General features: G+C 35.5%; 2 protein-coding genes across 4 annotated transcripts; both read left to right on the top strand.

The window, feature by feature from the left end:
* Positions 1–1,271: 1,271 nt before the first annotated feature.
* Positions 1,272–12,858, top strand: myo1hb (myosin IHb). Of its 2 annotated transcripts, XM_052555867.1 has the most exons (32): positions 1,272–1,330; positions 2,211–2,372; positions 2,791–2,906; positions 3,238–3,436; positions 3,564–3,644; positions 3,721–3,900; positions 3,984–4,082; positions 4,200–4,313; positions 4,466–4,537; positions 4,759–4,878; positions 4,997–5,064; positions 5,461–5,566; positions 5,699–5,779; positions 5,863–5,954; positions 6,718–6,812; positions 6,902–6,948; positions 7,043–7,123; positions 7,361–7,466; positions 7,564–7,681; positions 7,833–7,946; positions 8,069–8,145; positions 8,264–8,332; positions 8,416–8,500; positions 9,105–9,267; positions 9,376–9,459; positions 9,540–9,633; positions 9,748–9,803; positions 10,024–10,159; positions 10,479–10,549; positions 10,764–10,861; positions 10,983–11,082; positions 11,274–12,858. In XM_052555867.1, the coding sequence occupies exons 2-32, from the start codon at positions 2,247–2,249 to the stop codon at positions 11,298–11,300; spliced, it is 3,075 nt and encodes a 1,024-aa protein (XP_052411827.1). In that variant the 5' UTR covers positions 1,272–1,330; positions 2,211–2,246; the 3' UTR covers positions 11,301–12,858. The 2 variants fall into 2 exon arrangements, 1 of the variants encoding a protein (XP_052411827.1); XR_008153781.1 differs by lacking the exons at positions 10,764–10,861; positions 10,983–11,082; positions 11,274–12,858 and having other exon boundaries at positions 10,029–10,159.
* A 508-nt stretch (positions 12,859–13,366) lies between these two features.
* LOC127957384 (serine/threonine-protein phosphatase 6 catalytic subunit-like) lies at positions 13,367–19,292 on the top strand. Of its 2 annotated transcripts, XM_052555908.1 has the most exons (8): positions 13,367–13,532; positions 14,170–14,265; positions 14,362–14,427; positions 14,564–14,705; positions 14,800–14,879; positions 15,842–16,051; positions 18,404–18,692; positions 19,013–19,292. In XM_052555908.1, the coding sequence occupies exons 1-7, from the start codon at positions 13,458–13,460 to the stop codon at positions 18,650–18,652; spliced, it is 918 nt and encodes a 305-aa protein (XP_052411868.1). In that variant the 5' UTR covers positions 13,367–13,457; the 3' UTR covers positions 18,653–18,692; positions 19,013–19,292. The 2 variants fall into 2 exon arrangements, with proteins under 2 accessions (XP_052411868.1, XP_052411867.1); XM_052555907.1 differs by having other exon boundaries at positions 18,404–19,292.
* The last annotated feature ends 41 nt before the right edge of the window (positions 19,293–19,333 follow it).

Genomic DNA, 19,333 nt, shown 5'->3' with positions numbered 1-19,333 from the left:
ATGACATGCTGTGTGTAATGAGAGAAGAACATTGACAGACTGCCAGAGGCATGGCTTCCCCTCTTGGTTCTGGTTTAAGTGATAGACAGGACTCAAGTGTGATGCCAGCTTTATCTTTCAGAGCATTTCCGCTTTTGTGGTACACAACTGACTGCAAGCTAACTTAGTGCCTTTTATTTTAGTAATGTTAACTGTTTAACCATCTGAAGCCTGACTTATGAAATAATCATAAAAATATATTTGTTATTTTTCTTACTAAAAAGTTTGGTGAACACTTACAAAATATTAAATAAATGAAAGTTGTGGTTTTATTTAAAATTATATTTGATTCATTTGTACATATATGATGCATGAATCATATATGATGTAGGATAACATCCTCTGTTTTAATCATAGACCCAGACTGAGCAAAAATGTGACATTTGGTACATTTGCTGATATCTATATGGCCAAAAAGTAAAATGAAATTTTGGTAACTAAATTGTAATATGATTGTAAATAAATGAGATCTTTAAAACAGTCTAGCAGACTACTTCAAGTGCATGTAAATAAGTTGTCACTCTATATCTCCCATTAATATGTCTCAAAGTGATATTTAAAGTTTTAAGTAGCCTGTTTTATGATCAAAGCTCTGTTTCTTATTGTGAAGGGAAAAACATATAATGCAAAACAGTACAATGGAGATTTAGAAATGTTTCTATAATATGAAACAGTATGGCTTTACAAGTAATCACAACTGGAAAATTCCGAAAAGGATGTCTTTTCTAATGAATTGTGAATTTACTGTACTCATGTGGTTTCAGATGGTGTGCCTTTTGAAATAAGATTTTATTAATCATGTTTGTGTGTGTGAGGAAGAAAGAGAGAAGGAGTGTGTGTTTCATCTGTTCTTGGAGGTAAATCAAACATCGGTAGCAGCAGACAGGAATAGTTCCTTTTTGTATGAGAGTTTTCGCATGACCTTGCCCCAAATACCATCCCATGACAGGAACGGAACCGTGTAATCTCGGATAGAAATAGATCTGCCCTCAGGTTTAAGGCAACCAAGATAGGACAAACCTACGCTGAGCTGAGCTTTTCAGGATGCTAGACAATAAATCCAGAATGATTTCTGTTTCAGACAGATGTTTCTTGACACACACATACACACAGACCCCCGCTTCCTTCGCAAACTTTTTATTAATGACTTCCCATGGTGGACGTGGTGAGTGTGATATGACAGCGTTTCCTGTTGTACTTGAAATAATCACAGATGCTCTTTACAAAACTGGATAAGATCACACACACAGTTCCCACATCAGTACTCAGAGAAACACTCACTGCGTCGAAGGTAAGGGCTCCCAAATTTTCATATGAATGTTTTAGATCAAATGTTAAAATATATAACTAATGGTGTAATACAGCTCACTGTGCTGTGTCTCTTAGCAAATCAACTGCGTAACTGTGCCTCAGCTTTTTATAAAAATGTTTAGTAGTACAATGACTCAGGAATAATATGTTAAACTGAGATTCACAGTGTTTCTGCAACTTAGCTTTTTTTTAACAAAACCTTCTCTTTGGTAAAAAAAAAGAGAAGAATAAGTAAACCAATTTAGCCTTAATATATTTGTGTACATATTTATGCAATGTAAAAGCATACTTATTTACTGTAAATCTTTCACCAAATGTGGTGGAAGGTACAGTAAGCTAACCACAATTATGTCTTCCTTTAAAAATTACAAACTTTTTTTTTTTACAGTGATATTTAGGGCCGTGTACTTCTTTCAAAACACAACTTCAGAGGACATATGATTTTATCAATGCATGAAAACAATATCCTTCCGGTTTGTCAGGAGCGGGGTGGATCCTGCCATTCTCAGTGTTGATTGATGAACGTCCCTTTGACAGATTGTGCAGAAAAACATTTTAGATTAGATAGAGGCTGTGCTCAGACGATTCATGACATGTTGTTGACAGGATTTGTTCAAGGCCACATCTGAAATGATATATTATTAGATGTAAGGTGATGTAAAAACACCAGAGTGAAAGAAAGTCGGTAATTTCTGTTCATTTGTAGCAATTAATGTTCAACATATACAATTGCAAGATTTTATGCAGTAATTATCCTGAAGAATATAAATAATCGAAGTAAAACAATTAGGTGTATATTTTCAAGCAACTTCTAATGCTGATCAACTTCTTTCTTTCTTTTGTGTGTCTGTGATTAACAGAGTTTAGAGGAGCGCTGCCAGCGGATCCTGCAGGGTATGGAGGGGTCTTTAACAGCTCGGGATCGGGTGGGCATTCAGGACTTTGTTCTCCTGGACGCCTACACCAGTGAGACAGCATTTATGGACAACCTCAGAAAACGTTTTAATGAGAACCTCATATATGTGAGTCCTGCATCCACTCATATGACCTCTTAGATTAGACTGCAGGCAATGCAATATCCAGTATCACAGTTACTTTCATTGTTGAGACGGGGAGAGAATAATGTGGACTCTCATGCTGAACACAGGTCAATGCACACAGCTAGTCTACTAAGTGAAAGTGTTCTCTATACATCTAATTTGCTTTATTGCAGCGACTGGAAACTCACTTAACTGATGATTCAGCACAGAGGTATTTTCTATTTAAGGTCATCAAGGGCAACGTACAAGGATAAACAACCTCCTAAATGAAACTGCTGAGACAGTTGTATTTTCTTATGATCCTTCTTTTAGACCAGATTGTTCATATTTGTAACTCAGTACTTTGTTGAGGCTAAATACTGGCTTTTAACTTTTTCTGAAATCTTTGTTATTCTATTAGACCTACATTGGGACCCTCTTGGTGTCAGTTAATCCATATAAGGAGTTGAGTATCTATACCAAGAAACAAATGGACATTTATATGGGGGTCAACTTTTTTGAGCTGCCTCCTCATATGTAAGTCTGCATACAATCTTCATGGTAAAAAGCGCTTTATAAATAATGGTGACTGTACATGGCTTGCCTATACACAGGTTCAAATGTCTGGGGTCAGTATTATAATATTTCAGAATATTACAGTTTTTTTTTTATTTTTCTAATAAATTCAGACTTTTTAAGCATTAAAAATATTTCAAAAACATTAAAAAATGGTACTGACCCAAAACCTTTGAAGATCACTGTATACATACTTTATACATATATTTATTTTTTAAAGAACATTGATGTTGATAAAACGTTTTTTTTTTTAAAAACATGTAGTTTAAGAGTTATTTTTCTGACCTCTCAGCTTTGCACTTGCTGACAATGTTTACCGGACAATGATTAGTGAAACCAACAACCACTTCATCCTCATTTCTGGTGAAAGTGGCGCAGGCAAGACGGAGGCCTCTAAGAAAGTCCTGCAGTTTTATGCAGTGTGCTGTCCCAGCACTAGACTCTTGGACAATGTGAGAGATCGGCTACTTCTTTCCAATCCGGTGCTGGAGGTCAGAATACAAGCTTTTTGTCTGAAATGATCCATTGAAAACGTTGCTATATTCTGAATGCATATGCTCAAACTGTTGCAAAGTATCATGTAAAATAATATTGATGCTGAGTGTTTTATATCTCCAGGCTTTTGGAAATGCCAAAACCCTGAAAAATGACAACTCGAGTCGATTTGGAAAGTACATGGACATACAGTTTGACCATCAGGTAAAGTCCAGTTTAAACAGAAGTAGAAGAATGGGCAACATTGATTACGAATGTAAACAAATGCTTTTTCTTCCAGGGCGCAGCAGTTGGTGGCCACATCTTAAGCTACTTACTGGAGAAGTCAAGGGTGGTCCACCAAAATCATGGAGAAAGGAACTTCCACATCTTCTATCAGTTAGTTGAGGGAGGGGAGGATGAGCTTCTCCGCTGGCTTGGCCTGGAGCGAAACTGTCAGAAATACCGCTATCTTATTCAGGTGAGAAGCGCAGATAGATGCATAGACATGTCAGAGCCATAAAGCATATTCATTTTATTGTTCAAAATTGATTTTCTGGACAGGGAGAATGTGCCAAAGTGAGCTCCATCAATGACAAGAGTGATTGGAAAACCGTACAGAAAGCTCTTACTATCATTGAGTTTAGTGAAAAGGATATAGAGGTAAGAGGTTATCAATCTCAGATTGATTGGAGTTAGGGCATGTTAATTGGAGTTTTTGTCCAGAATGCTGCTTTTTAGAAAGAGAAGTCACTGTTTAATATGTTTGGTCTTTTTTAGCATCTGTTTGCAATTATTGCCAGTGTCCTTCATCTCGGCAATGTTCATTTTGAGGCCAGTGCCCATGGTTATGCCACATTAAACAGCAGTGCAGAAGTACACTGGCTGTCAAAGGTACTTTCCACCAACACTTTTATCAGGTTTTCATTATGCATTAGAAGTTTTACGGTCTAAACTGTAGTGCCAATTTTGACCTCTTAGTTTTTTTTTTTTTTTTTGCAAACCATTTATCTCTCTTTCCTTTCTTTATGATTTATTTTTGTCAGTTATTGGGCATCCCCTCAAACATGTTACAGCAGGGTTTAACTCACAGAAAGATTGAAGCCAAAGGAGAAGAGGTGAGACTTTTAAGACACATGAATTGTTGCACAACAAAAAGCATGTTTTACATTCACGTTGCTATACAGAGTTATTATTAAATTATAAATGAATGTAAATGCAAAATGATTTTAAACTGTTGTTTTAGAGATGGAATATTAAGGAAGGTTTTTTTATTTATTTATTTGTACATTTCCTGTACTTAAGAAATCCATGATTATGTAGTATTGATCCTTTTCAGGTTCTAAGCCCTTTCACCGCGGATCATGCAAAGTATGCCAGAGATGCACTAGCCAAAGCCATCTATGGACGCACATTCTCATGGCTTGTTAATAAGATCAATGAATCGTTGGCAAATAAGGTATGCATGATTACATGCAATTGACAAATTCTGCTGGTTTTTATAATGGTTTATAAAATACAGGAATTAGTTGACGAATCATTAAGTTATCCGTCTATTTATAATATGTATGATGCAGGATTCAACCAGAAAGACGGTGATTGGACTGCTTGACATCTACGGATTTGAAGTGTTTGACGTGAACAGGTGACCAGTCATACACACTCACTGTATACATTTATTGTAATAGTTTCCTTCAAGAAAACTCTTAAAAGGGGTTAATGTGTTAACAAAACCAATTTGTAACCTTTTTATCAATATAGTGTCAGAACAAGCCCTCTAGTCACAAATAAATGGGCCATCTATCATTTAAAAGGGGTCAGTAAGGTTTAACAAGGATGCATTAATTTGATCGTAAATTAACAGTAAAGACATGATGTTCCAGAAAATGTCTGTTTGAAATACCACTTTCTATTCATCAATAAGTACATCACAGTTTCCACAAAAATATAAAGCAGCACAACTGTTATCAACATTGATAATAGATAGATATATTTTTGATGGATTGATATTTACCACGTGCGTGATTACTTTTCTCCTCAGTTTTGAACAGTTCTGCATAAACTTCTGCAATGAAAAGCTTCAGCAGCTTTTCATCCAGCTCACCCTCAAATCAGAGCAGGAGGAGTATGAGATGGAGGGAATCGAGGTGAATATTTTCAATACATACAGCATTTGTTACAATTACAGAAAGTAGTTTATGTAAATGCTTTGGGACACAGATTTGCCTCACCTTGTGTTTTAGCGTATTTGCATATTTTCCCATATTGACATTTTTCAGTGGGAGCCAGTGCCATACTTTAACAACAAGATCATCTGTGACCTGGTGGAAGAGAAACATAGGGGCATCATATCAATACTGGTACGTGGAACTGATTCAAGCTGACGTGCACATTAAGACGTGATTATGTCACAGTCTTTGTGTCTTGTGTGCCGCAATTAAAGGATGAGGAATGTTTGCGTCCTGGAGAAGCCACAGATTTTACATTCCTGGAGAAGCTAGAGAAGAAGATGTGCGGTCACCCTCATTTTGTCACGTGGGTAGCTTTTCACTTCAAACTGACTTAATTCTGGTATTTCAATGCTATCATATCACTAGATGATTTTATTCATTTTATGACTCTTTTATGGGCATTGTAGACTTTTGTGGACTGTCCAATCCTGTTCCTGAAGGACCACCTTCCAGCAGAGTTTATCTAAAGTACTAATTAAACTGTCTAATTCAAGGTTTTCAGAATCACTAAAAACTTCCAAGCTGGTGTGTTGGAGCCAAACTCTGCAGGAAGGCGACCCTCCCGGAGCAGGAAAATCCCTAAGAATATTAAGAGCTATTTTTTATAGATACTGAATGCATGTTGCTTCCATTAATACTGATATTAAAATCCTAGTCCTCAGCTAAAACCTGCAAGGTTTTAAATCCAGACATGACTAAGTTGTGAATATACTAGCTAGACAGACTCATGGGCATCTATTGAAATGAAAAGAACCACCAAAATGTCAATATCTGTGGCACTAATGTGTCTGTAAAACATGTTTTTGGTCTGCTCAATTTATAATGTCACGAGACAATGATTTTTATCAGGCTTTTTTAAGGCTTTTTTAAGCTTTTTTAAATTATTGAGTTATTTTATCCAATGTTTATATTTATTATATTGTTTGTTATTCTGCGTCTGCCATAAAATAGCCTGTAAAGATGTTATGGCAATGCATTTAATTACCCAACAACAGCTAAAACCTTCAAATGCAAACTAGACTTGAAGTGCTGCGAAGCATTGTATTCACTTATTTTCTAAATTTCAGGCACAAATTGGCTGACCAGAAAACACGCAAGACGCTTGAACGAGGGGATTTTCGACTTCTACACTATGCCGGAGAAGTTACATACTCAGTTGTTGGTAAATTTCATTTAATGCAAACAGTCTAAAGACAATTAAAATGTTTAAAACAGTTCCTTATCTTGATCTCTGTGGTTTCCTCATGCCAGGATTTCTTGACAAAAATAATGATCTTCTGTACAGAAACATTAAAGAGGTAAGACGTTTTGCCACAGCATGCATTCTCTCTTGGCCTGACATAACTGAAACAATAAAAGACATAAATGGAAAATTTTTTGTTTTCCTTAAAGGTCATGCGACAGTCTAAGAACAGTATTATACAGCATTGCTTCCATACCATTGAACCTGACGGCAAGAAAAGACCTGAGACGGTACAGTGAAAGATGTTTAAATAGACACTTCTCTCGCTCTCTTTCTCTCTATAATGTATTCCTAATGTAAATGTTCAGGCTATGAGAAAACTAATTTGCAGACTGTTTGAGTATAGTTTTAGTTAAGTGTCATTATAGATGATAACCTATGAGCAAAACCTATATTTAAGTTATGACAGCACTTTATTCATGTACAGGAATCAAAAATACATTTTTGACCAGGTCTTTTTTTAACAGGTAGCCACCCAGTTTAAGAGCAGCCTTGCAGGCCTCACTGAGATCCTCATGACAAAGGATCCATGGTATGTGCGGTGTCTGAAACCCAACCACAGTAAGCAGCCAGGTGAGCCTTTCACTTCACACCTCTGGTTAGTGGTTTTGTCTGCTGGATGTTTTACAAGTGACCTCCAGTGACCTCTCTCTCACTCGCCTAACCTCAGACCGCTTTGATGATGTCATGGTGAGACATCAAGTCAAGTACCTGGGGTTAATGGAGCACCTGAGAGTCAGGCGTGCTGGATTTGCTTATAGGAGAAGATACGAGGTCTTCCTGAAAAGGTGCATTTGCATTGTGTGTTTTCATTATGACTTTAAATGTCTTTCATGCCTTTGCATGTGCATTCAGTTAATGTTGCTTTGAACTTATCTTCTCACTACTTTACACCTGCAAACATGTGAGAAACCTCGATGCTTATCTTATATCTATCAGATATAAGGCTCTATGTCCTGACACATGGCCACACTGGAAGGGGACACCAGCAGAGGGAGTTCAGCGACTCATCAAACACCTTGGCTACAAACAAGACGAGTACAAGATGGGAAGGTACAAACTATACAGGCTACTGCTACTGTATGATACTGTGTTGTTCTTCTAGGAACAGAAAAATATATGTTTTCTGTTTCCTGAAATACTTTTTTTTTTCAACTTTTTCTAATTTTTCTAAGGACAAAAATCTTCATTCGCCATCCCAGGACTCTTTTTGCCACTGAAGATGCGTTTGAGATCTGCAAGCATGAATTAGGTAAGGCCCCAGTAACATCTGACAAGAGAAGACCGGCATTCCCTGAAGGCTTCGTGATGATCCTTGCAATGTCAGCTTTGACCTGATTGGTTGGTGCCACCAATCTCTTTTGTTACAGCCACAAGAATCCAGGCCAAATACAAAGGCTATAGGGTGAAAGCAGAATACCAAAGGCAGAGGGAAGCAGGTATTGCTCTTTTTTGGTTTAAAATTCTACAGATACTTATGAAAACCATACATAAAACATCACTCTTAATTCATTTTTAACAGCTACCAAGATTGAGACATGTTGGCGGGGCCTTCAGGCCAGAAAAGAAAGGGAAAGGAGAGCCTGGGCTGTCAAAGTCATCAAGAAGTGATCTATCTATCTATCTGTCTATCTATCTGTCTGTCTATATTAATGTATTCATGTGATTGAGTGACAGTAAAGATTTATAATGTTACAAATGGTTTCCATTTCAATTTTATTTATTTATTTACTTTCGCTTCATAAAATAATTTTAATGAAAAACAAAAAGTATTACAGTTTCCATTTAAAAATAAGGAATAGTTCACCCAAAAATAAAATTTGTTTTATTTTTTACTTACCCACAAAGTGGTTGCCCACATTCTTCAAAATATATTATTTTGTGTTCAACTGAAGAAAGATATTCAAACAGTTATGGAAAAACTTCAGGGTGAGTAAATGACAACAGAATTTTAGTTTTTTGGTGAGCTATTCCTGTAAGTTTTTTTTTTTTTTTGAGCATGTTCAAAATTCAGCTGAGATCACATGAATAAATAACATAAAATAGAAATTTATTAAAAAAGGAAAATTATTTTCAATTGTATATATATATATATATATATATATATATATATATATATATATATATTTTACAATATTACAAATTTTACTTTATTTTTTGTCGCATATAAATGCAAAATATTTTATGACATCTTTTTTCAACATCCTGCAGGTTTATTAAGGGCTTCATGAACAGGAATCAACCTGTCAGCATGGACAACTCTGAGTATCTGGCCTTTGTCAGACAGAGCTACCTCACTCGACTCAAAGACAATCTGCCAAAATCAGTATTGGACAAAACCAGCTGGCTAACTCCTCCACCCATAATGCAAGAGGTATTCCATATATTATATCCATGCAAAGTTTTCTTTTCCCTTTTCTTCTAGCTGAAAGTGATTTTTTCACTGTAATGAAAATATATATTGTAATAAATGCATTTATAGGCCTCAGTGCTCTTGCGTAAGTTGCACACACGTCTCCTCGTTCGGAAGTATGTTCGAGGGATCAATGCACAGAAGAAGGTGCAGGTAAAAAAAAAAAATGTCTGAATGTTTATTTTCACACTTTATTCACTGGCTGGAATTTACAGTTACAAATTTATTTTCAGCTGCAAATTAAAGCACTGACCAGTGACATCTTCAAAGGCAGAAAAGAGAACTACCCTCAGAGCGTATGCCAACCCTTCGCTGACACTAGGATAAGTATGTTTAATTAATGCCGCCGTTCCCATAAACATTTCAATGTGTAAATGCAAAGACCAGGTTATACCTTATGAATAAACATTATAGCAATTTGTTCATAATTTGTCTATTCAGGTGAAAAAGACATAAACTTCAAAGTCTTGCAGCTGATTTGTCCTGAGGGCATTAAGGTACATGAAACTAAAAGCGATTTACATAGGTATATACACATACATATGCATATACAGTGCCTTGTGAACATTTTCAATTTAAATTACTTTATTTCCCCCCACATTAGTCTACACTCCATAGACCATAATGCCAAAGCAAATAACTATAATAGTTTTATTTATCAGACAGATGTTTATATCATTGGCATGGGAAACTGATGTGATATCTCACTCTACACAGTACAGTGTTCCAGTGATTAAGTATGACAGGAATGGCTTTCAGCCACGTTTCAGACAACTGATCTTCACCCAGGCCGCTGCGTATCTGGTGGAAGAGGCCAAAATCAAACAGAGGGTGAATTACAGTTCATTAAAAGGTGACATCTCAATGCCCAATAAGTAAACATCTATGATTGTGTGAAATTTGTCATCAATTTAGATTTCCACAGGCATTTTACTTAAATATATCTACTAGAAATGATCCTATTTCATTAAAAACAGTTGGCAAAGGTGTAAACATGCCACTTCATATAGTACTCTGTTTAGTTTGGACTAGGTATTTTTTTAGTAGTCTTACATTTATGTTTTACCTTTTTTTAACCTCTTGTAACATATCATTACTAAAATAGTCAAGTTGACTCCAGTTCCATATAATACTATACAAATGTTTACATGAGCAATATTTATTTTGTACAGGGGTGTCTGTCAGCGATTTAAGTGACAACTTCCTGATTCTCCATGTCACCTGTGATGACACAAAGCAAAAAGTAGGTGGTGAACAAATCTTTGTCAGGGAGTATCTGTATGAAATTACTGTCACATGGTAAATTGGAAAAACTTTTGTTTACATGCCTCAGAACAAAAAACAAAAACAAAACATGTGTTCAACACGTATTATGTATATGTTTAAATATATTTGAACAACGACCTGTCATTGAAATATACAGTATACATACATGATTGTTAAATATTCTGTTTTAGGGGGACCTGGTCTTGCAGTGCAGCTATCTATTTGAGACATTGACAAAAATCTGCATAGTGACAAAAAACCACAAGCTCATCAAAATTGTTCAAGGGAGGTGAGACATGCACATTATTTCTATCTGAATTGCCTTGGATACTTAGTCCTGCTCAGAAAGGTAGTATTTATTGTATTTAACAAGAATGCATTACATACACTGAATTGTTGTCATTTTGTAGTGTGAGGTTTGACATCCAGCCTGGCAAAGAGGGCTTTGTTGATTTTAAGAGCAGCAGTGAATCAATGGTCTACAGAGCCAAAAATGGACACTTGATGGTGGTGAGTCCACATAATTTAATGCATACAACATAATCAATACACTAGAAGCATAAAATATATTTCAATTGTAAACTTTTTATGTGACCATTAGTAATATGCAAATAATTGTATAACACTGTTATATCTATTAAAATGATATTGATATAACTTGCATTTATTATTTTGAAGCCATTTACATTTTTATTTTGCAGGAATCTGCACGGACAAAATCTCGATGATGAAATTTTAACTCACAAACCTTCTCCACAATGGCCCGATTAATGCATTTCAGTTGAGTTTATTATATGCTTTAACTTGCCCTAAAAGAACCTATACAATGGTGTTTTCCAACGGCACCAAGACATGAAAGTAGTTTTTAAGATTACGGAGACAAAATTTTTATTTTCGGGGAACTCCAGGACCAGGGTTGGGAAATACTGCTCTATGTTATTAATGTGTGTATTCAAAGGACAAATCATGAAATATCACTGTCATTTATTTAGAAAGAGAAAAGGAAAACAAACAAAACTGGTGTATTAAAGTAGTTTGAATTTGATTTGTTTTGTTTATATAATATTACATTTAAATTCTCTTATTTTAGTCATTTAATATTTTCATTATAAATATCATGTCATGATCAGTGTCATGAAAATGAGTGTTGAATTGTGTACTATTTTTTTTGTTGTTGTTATATTTAACAAAAGAAGTACTTGTTAATCCATGAAAATCTTAAAATGTAACTGTTTAGCAAAAACTTATGCATATGCATCTGTTACTCTGTCAAACAAATGTAAATGTTGTTGGTGCATTTTATTATGTTTCCAATACTGCCAAAACCTTACAACATACTGCATGCCATCTTTTGCTTTGCACTGACAAACATAACTAAAATGGTGATATGCCGAGAACACATGAGCTGCTGGCCTAATCGGAGCCCTAAGCAGAAATGTATTGTTGTGCCCCTTCCTCAAAATATTACAGAATTCATTAAAAGAAGAAGAAGAAAAATACTATAGGGTCAAAATATAACTTTAGTTAAACATAAAGTTAATAAATTGTAATTAAATTGTATTATTTACAAATTACAATTGTAGCTCTACAGCACAAAAAAAAAATCTAAATAACTAAAATTACACGCATTAAACAAATATTTGAAAAGATTACATATTATCCAAACAAACAATAATAAATTGAATCAAAAATCAACAGCAGCAGCTATTTGCAAATATAAGTGTAAATAGTATATAGAGGCTATATATACACTAAGGGCAAATAGCAATGGATTACTATTTATACTATGATAAAAAGCAGGATTTTCTGCTATTTATACTACTTATTTCAAATCATGGCAAGTAACTGCACCTCAATATTGTAGTAAATTATAAAACAGTATGCAATAATAACATATTGAGTGTAAAATGTATAGCAACTGCGATGGCGTCCCCCTTGGAGTTGGTGCCCTACGCAAACTGCATACTCTGCATAGAGGGAGCAGAGGTACTGCACATGAGCAAAACAGTGTTTGAATGTAGACAGACACAACATTCGTGTGTACTTTCAAACGTAAAATACCATGTGATGTAAGACACAGAAATGGTCATACATTGAAAATCTGTATATGGCTTTAATCATCATCATCATCATTTCTCCACATTCAATTTTGGCCCTATATAAAATGTGTGTAGCTGCTGTGGTGTTACAATACAGCAAACATGGCATCTGTATAATGTTCAACTTCATGTTATCAAGATAATAATTATGTAGCTTGCATTAAAAAACAAAAAAAAAAAAAAAAAACCTAAATATATATATATATATATATATATATATATATATATATATATATATATATATATATATCCTGCAAATTCAGTTCAGCTATTGTATAAACTGTATCTTGACTGCAGTGGTAATAAGAAGGAAATAAAATTATTCATTGTAGTATTTTGTGGACATTTACTGTAATAGGATTACCAGCTTGTTATAAAAGCTTAAAAATAAAATAAACGAATATATGATGATTCATATGTATTTACAGTTTTTCGGAGCCTGTGTCATGAACTTAGTTTGAATTTGATTAAAAGTCCACTTTATGTTGCCACCTCGTAGTAAATGAATGGAGAATGCTTTTAATAAAGGACTTGGATTTTGACGCATTAATTCCCTAGTTTTATTTTATTTAGTTTTTTCTCCTCACCCGCAAGCCTCTATTTATTGCTCACGGTGTTTTTCAAGTTTATTTCGAGAGCGTGAGATGATGACCACCGAAACGACTGACCCTGCCCTGGCGCTCAGGATCAAAGTACTGATTGGCCGAACCCTGTGCCAATCATTAACGCCCATCATGACGTAGAAAGACTTCCTCTTTGCTTCTTCTATCGACTGTTGTTCCTAAAATGGCGCCGTTGGACCTAGATAAGTATGTTGAAATTGCAAGACAGTGCAAATACCTCCCAGAGAACGACTTAAAGGTGACTATTTTCAGCAATTCTATTTTTCTCTCAAATTATTAAACATAATAGCTGTTGATATAATTCTGAAGCCATATGGGTCGCGATAAAGGCTGGTAAAAATAGCAGTGTGTCAGTGCAGTGCAGTCGTTAGCGCTGCGTATGAACCCAGTCAGTGTGTTCCGGGATTTATTTTATAACGTTACATGGTATCTAAAAAGCGGTTACCCCTTATAAAGGTGTGTTACTGATTATTTCTTGTAAATACATTGGGTCGCTATCTTATGCTGTTGCTATCAAGCGCACTAATTTGAAACGCCCATCTTATATATTTTTCATCGTCAGGCTTTTAGGTTAGCTCATTTTATGATATTTGCTTATTAGCAGTTTGCGGTCTTGACTGAATCATCCTCCGTTTTCTTGTCTGTAAATAGAGCTCCTGTACGTAAACAACTAACGTATAATGCAGCAATGCAGTTCAATAAAGCATCATCCAAGCCACTAATTTGTGATATTGAAAAATGTGAATTAAATTAATTCTTTATGTATTAATATGACTTGAAATGCAGTGATCTGATCTGCTGCTGTCATATTTAATGATGTTATTTCCTTTGTAAACTTGATCAACCTGCTGTTTTCTCTTCTATTGCTTTGCCAGAGATTGTGTGACTATGTATGTGACCTGCTACTAGAAGAATCAAATGTACAGCCAGTATCCACTCCAGTCACTGTATGTGGGGATATTCACGGACAGGTGCGAGGAAGCCCTATGAACGCATCCCTGTTGTGATGATGTCCTTTTTTTATATAACAACATGTATATTGATCTAAACCTTTTCTTTATCTCTAGTTTTATGACTTATGTGAACTCTTCAGAACTGGGGGCCAAGTACCAGACACGAATTACATTTTTATGGTATTGTGTCCATAAGGATAATTATACATAATTTTGCTTTTGTTTTGAGTTCATATTTGGTGACTCAATGGCAACAATGTTCAAACCCCCCCCAAGTGTATACTGAATATACATTGGTGTGTTATCTTTACTCTAGGGTGACTTTGTTGACCGAGGATACTACAGCTTAGAAACGTTCACATATTTGCTAGCACTTAAAGCAAAGTGGCCTGACCGCATCACACTGTTGCGTGGCAATCACGAGAGCAGGCAGATCACACAAGTCTATGGCTTTTATGGTGAGATGGCAGAAATCTAATGCACACCTGTCGTAACATACTTGCATTGCAGTGTTTTTATATTTTCATTTACATTCTCTCCTTCCATTTACAGATGAATGCCAAACAAAATATGGAAATGCTAATGCCTGGCGATACTGCACTAAAGTATTTGACATGCTGACTGTTGCGGCTGTAAGTATTGTCTTTATAATACAATCTCTCTCTTTCTCTCTCTCTCTCTCTCTCTCTCTCCATGTATATGTGTATTTTATATATGCATATATTATATATATGTATATCATGTTTTTTTTATTGTTATTAATTTATATAAATTATACTATACTAAATATATTAATCCATTGTGTCTATAATATAATATTGTACTTTACTTCAGGGCCCATATAAATGAAGAATTTTCTTACCACTGAGAGTTCTCCTAAATAGCAGTAAAAGTTTTTTAAGATTTTAGATTTTAAAATCCAGGCTATGTGTCACTAATTAAACAAGAATATGTTCAGCTAATTGTCAGCATTTACACGTGTGCTTCTCATAATTAGTGAATATGCATTTATATTAAGCCTTTTAATTAAGAGAGTAGAATAATCATGGCTAATACATGCAAAAAAAACTGGAACAGCTGTTACTTTTTGCCCAGCTGGTTAATGAAAACAAGGATATAATCAAATTAAAATTTGGAGTTGGGATAACCTCTAAAACCAAAGGTGATACCTTTTTTAAAAGTTCAGTATCTTCAAATGTTTCTAAAATGTTTGTTCTGAGGCAGATTGCCGACATCAGCCATTTTAGTATTTGTGGCTCGGTCTTAGTGACTTAGGACTCCTCTTCACTACTCCTAATGCTTCACAGATTTAGGAGCTAGTTTTAGTGTTAAAATGCTTTGTGAAATACTCTTAGAGTAAAAATGTAGGTGTCCTAAATTTAGGATCGACACAATTTTTATTTTATTTATGTCGTATGATTTATGAGCTACATTTAGCCTTAAGATGTTATGTGAATCCGGGCCCAGATGTTTATTGTAACATTTTATATTAATAGGTCTACTTTCAACACCGTTTTATAACCGTCTGAAATACTGTTTCAGGTTACATTTTCCTCCTGCTGTACTTACCATGACGTTTTGATTTCTCCTGCAGTTGATAGATGAGCAGATCCTTTGTGTACATGGTGGCCTTTCACCTGACATCAAAACTCTGGACCAGATACGCACCATTGAACGCAATCAGGAAATACCTCACAAGGGAGCATTTTGTGATCTTGTCTGGTCCGATCCAGAGGATGTGGACACCTGGGCTATCAGCCCAAGGGGTGCTGGCTGGCTGTTTGGTGCTAAGGTTACCAATGAGGTAAGAGCATTCTTTCAATGTACAGCCAGTTCTGTGTTGGTAGTGAGTTTGAAAATCTGCATATTGTAAGTCGCTGCTTGAGTTGAAACTAGGGATGTCAACGATTAATCGATGATCGATTAATTGTCGATAAGAGATGCAATCGATTAAGGCTATCGATGGTCGGTTAACCGATTCAATGTTGGGCTGCGTGCGGCTCATGCGCACTCAACACGTGCGAGCGGCTGTGAGTGACGGTGACGATATATAAAAGCATCATCATTCATTCACAATGTACAAATTAAGCTTTTAATGTGATTTAATCTTTAAAGTACATTCAAATAGAAACAACATAAAAGTTCTTCAACATTAAATGCAATAGAAATGTAGTTACTAATCATTTCATCAGATAACTGTTTTATATCGTGCGCTTTGCAGGGCTGCGGGACACAGTGACAGGACAGGTAGTCTATTCATTCCTACAACTTGTTAATTCATTCCTACGAATTATTAATGTGGCAATTGTCCATGTTTCATTAATTTTGTTCCCTAAATAACCCATGATTTAAGTGAAATAAGGGAACAAATTAATAAATCGAACGAATTCTTAATTCATGAAATCTTTAATTTCCCTTCCCATGTTTACCACAGTAAGAGATGCGAAAACAGTTATTAAAAGCGAAAGATAATAAAATAAACATGGGAAATTAGAGGGTTAGACTATGAAGATTTAGGAAAAGAAACAATGCCTAAATATATACCAACCGGCAAACCAGAACAAAGCCGCGTAAATGAAGACTATGGGGTCCAAAAGCATGGTCGCGATCTAACATTTTCCAGTTAACCTATTATTCCTATAATAAACAAAGCTTTTATACCACACTTGTCATAATCAGATCTTATAATTTCTAAATAAATAATTGCTGGATTCAAAACAGCGATTAATAGGCGCTGTGACCGACACATTCCTGGAGCATTCACTGCTGTCACTAAACGGTGACGCCGAGCATCGTTCACAAGTTTCTGCATGGACCTGACTAGGGCACAGGTTCTAAGCCCTGGGACAAAATGGGATGCTTTAAGGAAAATTTATAGCCTACTAAGTAATAGGCCCAACATAAAAATAACAATTTTTTTTTTTTTTTTTTTAAATAGGCTATGCGAAATATATCCGACTTAAATAATTAAGATTAACGGATTTAAAACCGGTCCACTCTGCTGTTATGCCAAGGACGTTTTTGCTCATATGAAGAGGATCATCTTTTCCGTCTATATGCGAATGCGTGTTAAGTACAAGCCTAGTTTACATTATAAATAATAGTTTAACATTCAAATACATTGCGAATATGGAAACATTTCGATTTGTGCCGAATGAGACATGAGCAATAACCTCCAAATAAATCTAGCCAAAGCCGCGCTCGCTCATCCTCGTCTGCACGCATGCACTGTCACGATCTAATGCGCTGTATGCCGGATTTTTAAAAATCTGCATTTTCTAGGACAGAATCCAGCAGGATCAAATTAATGTGAGCAACAGTGTGTTTTGGTGCAGCAGTGCCGATGTAGTTCACTTAATGTGCAGCGCAGTCACACGCGCTCCACATTTCGGATAATTTTATTTTAAATACAATAATGTCAGTTGAAAACATTGCAATTGTGCTTTAAAATACAACAACGAGCACCACAAAACCATTTAAAGAGGCGCGTTCAGCGTTCTCCGTGCGGGATTGGAAACTGTCAACAAAGTAAAATGACCTCAAAAGTATGGCGCGCTCTCTTCATTTTATCAAATGATCATAATTGCATCTATTCATTTTATAATCCTGCTATTAGCATTTTATTCAGACTAAAACCTCTTTAATTCAAGTGAGAAAGCGTTTTGTGTGTGTGTGTGGCTTTTGCACATCCTGTCATACCGCTGACTGCGTGCCTGCAATAGACGCATTTTGCAGTATTATGGTTAACGATTAATCGATTAATTGATCGTTAATTTAAACGACGATCGATCATGGAAATAATCGAAATTTGACATCCCTAGTTGAAACGGAGGTGGTGTAGTTGTCATACTCGGGTACTTTACTAGCAAAAGTTTTTAACGAAAATATCTCCCAAGTAAATCGAGAACTAGAATGTAATTGTATTTAGCTTTGTGGTCTCTGGATTTTCTTGGATGAATTGAATTTTGATTAACAAGCTTTTTTTTTTGCTTTGAGCCAAATATTAGTCTGGCAATGAAATAAATATATTTGTAAATAATCAAAATGTTTAATTCAACTCATTGGCTGTTTGATAAAAGTGTGACATTAGTAAACAAAAACTTTTAGTAAATGCTTCAAAACCTGAATTGTTTCCCCCCTCTCTTTCCATTTAAAGTTTGTTCACATCAACAACTTGAAGTTGATTTGCCGTGCACATCAGTTGGTTCACGAGGGCTATAAATTCATGTTTGATGAGAAGCTGGTGACCGTCTGGTCTGCCCCCAACTACTGCTACCGCTGCGGTAACATTGCCTCCATCATGGTCTTCAAAGACGTGAGCACAAGGGAGCCCAAGTTATTCCGGGCCGTTCCTGATTCGGAAAGGGTCATACCACCTAGAACGACAACACCCTACTTCCTCTGAAGTCTTCATTGTCGCCTGCGTCCAGCCCTCACCTTTCATTGTTCGTTGTTATGGTCTTTAATTTCTCTGATTGATTTTTTTTTTTTTTAAACAATTATTTTTGTAAAGATCGAACTGCTCTCCAGAATAACAACAGTAAACTATGGGCAGGTTTAATGAACTCTTTTGACTGTTTAAGTTGGTCATTATTTGGTCAGTACAATCTTATTAATGTGAGCATGTGACCGTAAATAAGTGGACATCCTCATGCTCTTCTTACAGGGCTTTAAATGTAGATCTAACAGCCATTGACCATTTAATGATAAAAGTTCATGGTGTAACAACTCACCTGATCAGAGCAATGTGGTATTTGTTTTTCAGAGAACAGATCAGAGAGAAAAACCAAGTGCTGGTCAAGTCTTCTCCACATTTTTCCAAAACAGTGACACTGTTCTTTTTCGTGGCTCTTAAAGTGTAGAAAAAGGGTTGAGACAATGACCAAACAACAGGACAAAGGAGGCTGTGATTATTTTGTACATTAATATAATTGTATTGCTTGAATCTTCTTTTTTTTCAGATTTGTTGTATTTTATTATTGTAGAAAAACGGCAGCCCATTTAACAATTAAATATTGAAAATAAACTCCTTTATTATTAAGTTACTTTTCTGCTGTTGTATCCTAATCGATGGAAGCATGAAAAT

This window comes from Carassius gibelio, chromosome B5 (assembly GCF_023724105.1).
Source record: "Carassius gibelio isolate Cgi1373 ecotype wild population from Czech Republic chromosome B5, carGib1.2-hapl.c, whole genome shotgun sequence".
Lineage (NCBI taxonomy): Eukaryota > Metazoa > Chordata > Actinopteri > Cypriniformes > Cyprinidae > Carassius > Carassius gibelio.
Note: the sequence above shows the minus strand (reverse complement) of the source record. Positions and strands in the feature narration are given on the sequence as shown.